The sequence below is a fragment of the Pteropus vampyrus genome, unplaced genomic scaffold (assembly GCF_000151845.1).
Source record: "Pteropus vampyrus isolate Shadow unplaced genomic scaffold, Pvam_2.0 Scaffold15, whole genome shotgun sequence".
In the NCBI taxonomy this organism is placed as follows: domain Eukaryota; kingdom Metazoa; phylum Chordata; class Mammalia; order Chiroptera; family Pteropodidae; genus Pteropus; species Pteropus vampyrus.
The window spans coordinates 15,055,332-15,064,465 of record NW_011888796.1 but is presented as its reverse complement, the minus strand read 5'-3'; the positions used below and the strand labels follow the sequence as shown (position 1 = coordinate 15,064,465).

Below are 9,134 nucleotides of genomic sequence, written 5' to 3'. Positions count from 1 at the left end.
TTGTTGTTGTTGTTGTTGTTGTTATTGTTTTTGAAGAGTCAGTTTTCCAGAACACCACTTATGTTCTCCCTCAAAAGGGCTCCATGCTTTCAGGAATAGTTGGGGCGGAAAAGGCAATTCCCCTTTTGTAAAGTTGTTCAGACAGGCAAAGTGTAGGAAGCCTCTGAGAAATGCCCGATATGCCCGCTCCCAGAGACCCACAGCTCTCTACTCTCCACAGGTCTCTGAAATGTCCCTTGAGAACCACCAATTCTGTAACATCAAGGTAAGAGGCTCCAGGACCCCCTGCCCCAACCTGCCTGTAGGGAGGGCTTGCTGCAGCTGTCAGTGCCCAAGCCCCTCAAGTCCTCCGGACTGACTTCCAGGTATCTACAGAAAGAAACCAAACCCTCCCATCATAGGTGCACACAGAGATGCTGGCTGGGCCCTGCTCTCATCATTCTGACCTTCTAGGGCTCTCCCAGACATGTGCTCAGGGCACAGGAGTGGGAGCCACTTAGATCTGGTCCAGCCCAGGAGACGACTGCCTGTGTATAAGGGGGGGTCCTGAAGACTTCGGGTCCAGCTCTTCCCCACACTCACCCACCCACCTCTCTCTTTCCTCTAATCCCTCCGGTGCACAGTGCTACATTGACGGCCCTTATGGAACCCCCACCCGTAGGATCTTCGCCTCTGAGCATGCCGTGCTTATTGGGGCTGGCATTGGCATCACCCCCTTTGCTTCCATCCTGCAGAGCATCATGTACAGGTGGGTGCACAGGCTGAGGCCCTGGCCTGCATCCTGGGGCAGAGTCCCAAGAGATGCCATCCCCTTTTCTCCCCCTTTCTCCCTCCTCTCCTTTCACTTGTCTCCTTCCCCCCTTTTCTCTCTTCCCTTCCCTGCTCCTCCACCTTCTCTTTTTCTGGGTCTCATCCCTCTCCTTCCTCATAGGGTGGGCTCTGTCAGCCCACCCTCCCTCTCTGTCCCTGCACTGTTCTCCGAGGTCCTAAAAAGTCTCCTACTCATCCCAAATTCAAGACTCCTCTTCCTGCCTCCCCTAAGGCACCAGAAGAGAAAGCACATTTGCCCCAACTGCCAGCACTCATGGAGGGAGGGCATCCAGGATGACGACATGAAGCTCCACAAGGTGAGCAGGGTATCCTGTAGGCAGGCCTGGGACCCTCTCTCTGGGTCACCACCTGGAACAGAAGCCAGGCCCTCCTGTGCAGGGGCAGGGAAGGAACAGGTGACTTCTCCCCTGCTGGGATCCACTGGTACGTACACTTCTCTCAGTGCCTCGAATTCTCCTCGTGCCTTCTAAGTGTCCAGGCCTCCCTCTTCCCCCACACCCCTCGTCACCTCTGAGAGATGCTCTAAAGTGGTATCTCATTAAAGACCCAGGAGCTTGAAAGTCAGGCAGTCTAGATACATTACAGCTATGATACTTACTAGCCATCACCTGATGGTGGTTTTAAAAATGAAAACATGTTTGCTTTTTGAAAATTCGTTATTTTGTATAGGCCACTTCAAAGAGTTTCTTAAAAAATAAGTAATGTTTATCTGACTGTCCTAACCTTAAGATCGTAGAACATTGCTTGCTCTAACAATAGATTATTAGATAAAATCCTGAACCGGCAGTCAGGAACCTGGGTTCTGGTCTGGGCAAGGCTCCTCCCCTCTGTGAGCCTCAGTTTTCCCCTTCGCTAAGTGAAGATACTAATGTGTGCCCTGCTTACACCAGAGTGATCATATGGACCCTGGGGATCACAATATGAGCATGCTGTGAACAAGGTAGACCCCACCTCTGAACCCAAGGGCCTCTCTCCCTAGGTGGATTTCATCTGGATCAACCGAAACCAGAAGTCTTTTGAGTGGTTTGTGAGCCTGCTGACCAAACTGGAGATGGACCAGGCCGAGGAGCCTCAAGAGGGTAGGAGAGGGACAGGGCCTGAGGAGGATGGAAACAGGGCAGGGGTGTTTAGTGTCAGGGGCTTTTTAAGCAGATGTTTAGATTATTCCATTTCTTTCAAAAATGTGGAGGAGAGAGGGTTGCTTTTTTTTTTTTTTAACTTAAATGTAATATTTTGTGAAAGGAAAAATTAAGCAGAAAAAATCACTCATAATCCCATTCATCTATCCATACTATTTCAGCTTTTTGAAAGACTTGCCTTCTGATGTTTTTTCTTATTCACATTTTATAAACATGTATGTCCTTTTTTCTTATTTTCTTTTTTATAAGACTTTTTTTTTTTTTTTTAAATTCAGAATGAATACTGGTTAAGAATTTAGATTTCGAGAACTTCCAAAGCAGATTCTCTGGGAAGAGGGCCCAGAAACATACATTTTAACATGCTTTTCAGATGATTCTTAATCACACTCTTTTGTAAATAAGTTTTTTCAGGGATAATTTATATACAATAAAAATTACCAATATAACTGTACAGCTAATACAAAGACATTTTGACAAATGTGTGCAATTGTGTAACCATCAGCACAATCAAAATAAGAAACTTTTCTTTTACCCCCAAAAGTTCTCTCATCTCATTTTTCATCAACACTCTCCCTCGATTTGTAGCCCCCCACTACCACTGATCTGCTTTCTATCACTACAGTTTTGTCTTTTCTAGAATTTCATATAAATGGAATTATGTGATACATAGTCTTTTTGCTTCTTTCACTTAACATAATATCTTTGAGATTTATCTAAATTGTGACACGTATCAGTAAGTAGTTAATTCCTTTTATTGCTAGGTAGTGTCCTATTTTATGGCTATACCACGATCTGTTTTTCCATTCTCTTGTTGATGGATATTAGAGTTGTTTCTACTTTGTGGCTATTTTGCATAAAACTGCTATGAATATGTGCATACAAATCTTTGTGGGGACATATGTTTCCATTTCTCTTGGGTAAATACTTAGGAGTGGGATTGCTGGATAGTATGGTATGTGTTAAATTTAACTTTATTAAGAAACTATTGACTGTTTTCCAAAGTGACGGTACTGTTTTGCATTTCCATCAGTAATAGATGAGAGTTCCAGTTGCTCCACAACTCACCGACATTTGATATTGGCAGTCTTTTTAATTTTAGCTATTGTAGTGGGTATATAGGAGTATCTTAATGTGCTCTTAATTTGCAATTCCCTAATAATTAATGATATTGAACATATTTTCATGTTCTTATTTGTTGTTTGTACATCTTCTTTGTAAAGTGCTCAAATATTTTGTCCACTCTTTAAATCTAGATGTTTGTCTTTTTTATTAAGTTGTAAGAGTTCTTTATATATTCTAGAAACAGGTCCACTGTCAGGTGTAAATCTTACTAATAAATTCTCCCAGTCTGTGGTTTCTCTTTTCATTTTTGAAAACTGTTTGAAGGACAAAATTTTGAAAGTTTAATGATGTCCAATTGATCATATTTTTTCTTTTATTCTTCATGCTTTTTGTATCCTATCTAAAAATCTCAGATCTTTTTCTAATTACCGATTTTCTCCTCATTACAAATTGCATTCTCCTGCTTCTTTGCATGCCTGATAATTTTTTTATTGGATGCCAGGCATTGTGAATTGTGTGTTGTCGTGTTCTGGATTTTGTGGTACTTAAATAGTACTTACTTTGTTCTGGTGCAGTTACATTACTTAGGATAATTTGGAACCTTCCAAGACTAACTTTTAACTTTTGTTAGGGTAAGCCCAGAGCAGCCTTTACTGTGGGACTAATTTAGTCCCAGTACTAAGATGCTATGCCTCTGACACTATCTACTGCTCTGTGTATTACAAGGTCTTCCCACTCTTGCTGATCAGCCTAGTGCTGTCTGGAAAATTTCTTTCACACATGTACAGATTAATGCTCAGCCAAAGGCTTAGGGGAAAACTTTATGCAGATTTCCAGAGCTAACTTCCTCCCTCCCTGACTCCCTCTCTTTCTCCCTTCCTTTTTCTCTTCTTCCTTCCCTCTCTCTTTCTGTCTGCAGATTCCTTTTTCGTATATTGCGCCTGCATAGTCACCTTGAACTCCAACTTCTGTCTCCCCACTCAGTGAGACCCGGACCAGGTTGGGGCAATTGCAGGGCTCACTTCATTTGTTTCCTTCTTTTGGTAATTACAGTCCTGCAACTGCTGACCGATGTCTGGAAACCATTGTTTTATATATTTTGTCCATTTTTCTAGTTGTTTAAGGTGAGGAAGTAAATATGATTCTTTTTATCCAATATACATTTTTAATGTGCATAATCTGTTGGTAAAGACAAACCTATATCTATTTATTGGGGGTGAATGTTCAATATTTTCCGTGATATGGTGTTAGTCAAAAAGTTTAGAGAATGGTCTACGATAAAGATTAAACGCCGTAACATACGTGAGTTCTTTTACTCTTTGGTCCCTTCTTTTATACTTTCATCAAAAATGAATGTTTTGAATGTCTTCCTCCAGCCCCTGCAGCCTTCCCCACCCTACCTGAGTATGGCATTCTACATTTTTTACTAAACCAATGCTTAGTACGTATGACAACATGTTTCTCTGGGTTACATCACAGTTTTCATGGGACATCTTTGTGGGATACTGAGGTTTTGTCCCACGTTTTAAAGTTAATCTGTTAGAATCATTATTTTGTTTTGTTTTGTTTTGTTTTGTTTTGTTTTGTTTTGTTTTACCTATGGAATAACTTATCAAGGAAGAATATCTTCAGATATGTTTCTAACTTCAAGAGAATTGGTATGCTTTTTTATACTGGTCAAGTTCATCTTGGTCTTGGTTGGCTGTTTAATTATCATAAGGTTGCTGTGAGTAAATTCAAATTCCTCTGATCAACACAGTTTATAAGTTCAAGTAATCAACAGTTTCCTACAAAAAACATTCAAACAGATGTAGCTTACTATAACAAACATTCAAAGCCTTAAAGCCCAAGCTCTTTAGAAGATTATTAAACCTGGGAATGTTGCAGTAAAGCTCCTTGCCCTTTCTTGTAAATAACAATTATAGTAAATATTTATATAACACTGACTTTGTTCTAAATGCTTTTACGTATATTAATTCGTTAGAAACTCGATTTTATGATAAGCTAGGGCAAAAGTTTATATTTAATTCTAATTTCTAGTTACTTGTCTATAAATATTTGGTGTTTACTTCTTCCTAATCTGTGTAAACAAAGGGTAACAGCTAACCCAGTGCTTCGCGTTCTCAAAGCCACTTGAGTCAACAACTTTATTACCTCAAATTTCTACCAAGGCTTCTCATTAACTACAACTGAAACTTGTTGTCTCTGATTTCAATTTTAATTTTATGCCAAGATTTGAGTTAAAAATTTTGCGACTTATTGTTTTTAATTTCTGTAGCTCAAGCTTAATCATTCTGTTTGGTTTGAATCTTTACTCGATCCCTTAATAGCTATAGAAGCATGGGCACATTATTTAACTGCTTTCTTTCAATTTCCTCATCTGAAAAATATGGATAAGACTGGTAGTTACCTCACAGGATTTTCATGAGGATTAAATGAGGTATCATCTCTACAGCACTTAGAACAGTGAGTGGAGCTTAATGACTTCTGAGTAAATTTAGTAGTAATAGTAGTAGTTGTCATCATAGAAGTAATAGCAGCAGTAGTAGTAGTAGTAATAATAATGGCTCGGAACATTTAACAGTAATAAAAATAGTATTTAAATTTAGCAATAGCAGTAGTAGTATTTAATGGCTGTATGATGAATGATACAGTTAATGATTTGCCACAAATTATTTAACCAAGCTCCTACCATTGGACATTTTATTTATTCCTAATTCTCTACTATCATAAATAAAGCTGGAATTGATATATATGTGCACATAGTTTTTATTTTTCCTTCCTTTGGATGATTTCCTTAGCAGTGTCTCCTAAACACAGCTGTTTCGGAGACGGCGAAGCCACGTCAGGTCATCTTGCAAGCATGGTATCTCCTCCTGTCTTCTCTTACCGCTCTCTGGAGTATGGTGACTCTGTGGAAGCGGGAAGAGGGCCAGGGCTCTGGCAAGTAGGCCTCCCTTATAGTACATCACCCTCCCTCCCAAACCACCCAGCAGTAGTTAAGTTCACTGATATATGAAATAAAATGTGGTGTCCCTTCTAAGGCCATTTGCATTTTAACAGTGACTATGACTATAAGACAAAGGGAAAATGGGCTAAATGGTGGCATATGAAATGACTGAGAGCAGGTTGGGACAGCACAAATCCTTCAGTCTAGAGAGAGGAGAAGGATGAAGCGATCATCAGCCCATGAATCCAATGTCCCAGCTCAGGCCCTGCCACTTCCAACTTGCACAGAGGCACAGGTCTGAGGCAGCACTTGCGAGTCTTTTCCCCATCATGGCACACATGGAAAACGATAATGTTTGTAGGGCATATCTGGGGAAATAGAGGAAGCAGCTTGAACACAGTGGTGCCCACCTGGAAGTTCTCATTGCCCTGAGGGCTGAATGGATCGGCACCTTAGCAAACCTGTCCCATTGCAGGCACAGAACTGAGGATGCTTGGGCCTAATGAGTCTCTGTGATGCCAGCCTCTGCCCTGTCCCTTCTGTCCTCTGACTCTGCCTGAAAGCTGTTTTCATCCTGTCATGCCCTGCTCCGAGACCCTCTACCTGCCCCCATCTCCCAGCTGGGCATCCAAGACCTTTTGTATTCCAGTCTCTGTGTCCAGTCCCCTCTCCTGCTGCTCCTTTCAAGGATCCTCTGACGCAGCCAGGCAGTCACATCGTGCCCGCAAACACTACATTTGTTCCAGCCTCTTGCCCTTGGCTCATGCTATTCCTCTTTCTTAAGTTATCTTCCATTCACCTTTTCCTTTGAATCTTGCCCCTCTTCCAAGACATAACTCAATCCCTGCCCTCCCAGGAAGCAGCTCTGTCTACTCCAGCCCTTCCCTGTATATCAATGGCATTTGCCATCTGATCTACTCACTCAATTCTTGGCCCTTTGGTCTCAGTTATGTTTTCATGGGTGCATAGCTTATGTCCCTAACCTGATGGAGCAGACACTGTATATAATGAAAGGGCATGTGCTTTAGAGCTCAAGGATTGCCATGCTGCCCTGGGATTCATTTCCCCTCTAGAAATATTACTCGTGGGGTAGTTGTGAGGCTCACATTAGACCATAAATATGAAATAACTTGTGTATGCCATGCACAGAGTAGGCCCAGCTCAAGCAGTGGGCGTCTTTTCTCTCTACAGCACTGGTTACATGGGGGTCCTGGGCAAACACGGTGGCAGCAGGTGTCAGTTCCAAACCCTCTTGGTGTCCCTCCGAGCCCCACAGCAAGGTGGCTGACATCCTGCCCTGTCCCCATCATGGATGCTGGCCCCTCAGTGTACCCTCTCCTCCCACCACATAGGCCGCTTCCTGGAATTGCACATGTACATGACCTCTGCGCTGGGCAAGAATGACATGAAGGCCATTGGCCTGCAGATGGCTCTCGACCTCCTGGCCAAGAAGGAGAAGAAGGACTCCATTACAGGCCTCCAGACACGCACCCAGCCTGGGCGGCCTGACTGGAACAAGGTAAAGACCAACTGGAGCCATGCAGCCTGCAGGGACCAGTAGGGCTGAGAGCTTGAGGTGGTAGTCAAGGATATTAGGGCCAAGCAGCCAGGGGCAAAGCAGGAGGCCAACATCTGGAGTCCAGCCAGGAAGTCAGGGCTAGAACAGGAAGCAGGGGACCTACTTTTGGATCCATCACTAGCTCACTTTGTGCCATCATTAGCTTCAGTTTCTCCATCTGTTTAGAGAGAAAGTTAGCCTCCAGGGCCTGCCCCTGACATGATTCCCCACAAACCAGAGTCAGAGGGCTCCAGTGGGCAGCGTCCTGGGGAAGCACTGAGTCTTATCCCTTCCGGGCACAAGTGGAGAAACTGAGGCCCAGAGACATGAAATAGTTTGCAATCTTCCTATTTCATTTCTCAGATTGGTTTTATTATTATGTTTCTTCCATGAGTGCTTACCAACAGGGGTCTAGAGTTTCATGAAGTGACACAGGATGGACTGCTTTTCAAAATGCTGTTGGAAATCCAGGCCTAGATAGTGAGAACTAAGCGGGGCACGAGATGCCAGTGGTGCTTAGACACCAAAGAGAACTTTCAGCAAAGGCAATTCTTAAGCAGAATTGGGGTGTTAAAGGATCCTCACTGGGGAAAATAAAAGCTCGACTTCAGGAAAGAGACATTTCAATGGAGGCATGTGGCCAGCCGGAGGACTAGTATAAGGTTCAGGCAATCGGGGTTCAGCATGCCCGCCAATCGGGGCTCTGCCATTGCCCTCTGACGCTGCAGCTAGTGTGGTACGCATCTCCCCCACAGATGCAGCTTCTTGAGTGAGGGCCTGGGTCTTACTTAGTTCTGGCCCAGACACTCCCCAGAGTCTGGGCCAGGTTATGGGTGGAGCGAATGGCTCCTAAACAAATGGCTGCATGTTGGACTCTTTGCCCTGAAGCCAAGGAACTGCGTCCTGGAGTTCCTCATGCGGATGGACAGATGGCCATCACTGCCACTGCCAACCCATTACACTGTCAGCTCCACTACATCGTCTCTGGGTGTGCCTACAGTCCTACCTCACCTCCCTTTGCTCTCCCCTACCCCTGTGGACTCCAGGTGTTCCAGAAAGTGGCTGCTGAGAAGAAAGGCAAGGTGCAAGTCTTCTTCTGTGGCTCCCCGGCCCTGGCCAAGGTGCTCAAGGGCCACTGTGAGCAGTTCAGCTTCAAATTCTTCCAAGAGAACTTCTAGCCACACCTTTCTGAGCTCCGCCCAAATCTATACCGCTGGCCCGCTGGATCGCATTGCTACAAGTGCCCCACAGGGACCAAGCCAGATGAGCCATCTAATCTTGCTCCACACACAGAATAGGAAGCCCCAAGGGGCAGATAGACTTCCTTCAGAAAAGGGGTACGAGGAGAGGCTTCCAAGGCATCAGCTCCTCCAAAAGTCCTCTGAGGGAGCCTCCTCCTGCCTAATCATCATGATCATTCAGGAACTTTCTCCTCCAAAATTTTATTATGAAAATTTTCAAACATACGGAAAATTAAGAGATTGTATAGTGAACAGTGTTACTCATTTTTTAGAGTCTTCAGTTAACATTTTGCTGCCTTTGCTTTAGGACATATTATCCATCTATCCCTCCCTTTATCCACTCATCAATGTAT

At 43.7% G+C, this 9,134-nt stretch overlaps 1 protein-coding gene across 2 annotated transcripts in view; it reads left to right on the top strand.

The window, feature by feature from the left end:
* The window catches only part of NOX5 (NADPH oxidase 5), a 91,438-nt gene extending 82,625 nt beyond the window's left edge, over nt 1-8,813 (top strand). For both annotated transcript variants that reach the window (XM_011385821.1, XM_011385814.1), the window contains exons 11-16: nt 221-265; nt 624-748; nt 1,043-1,127; nt 1,811-1,910; nt 7,335-7,501; nt 8,587-8,813. In XM_011385821.1, the coding sequence (XP_011384123.1) occupies nt 221-265; nt 624-748; nt 1,043-1,127; nt 1,811-1,910; nt 7,335-7,501; nt 8,587-8,718 (654 nt within the window). In that variant the 3' untranslated portion in view covers nt 8,719-8,813. The remainder of the gene's footprint in view (nt 1-220; nt 266-623; nt 749-1,042; nt 1,128-1,810; nt 1,911-7,334; nt 7,502-8,586) is intronic.
* Nucleotides 8,814-9,134: the final 321 nt, after the last annotated feature.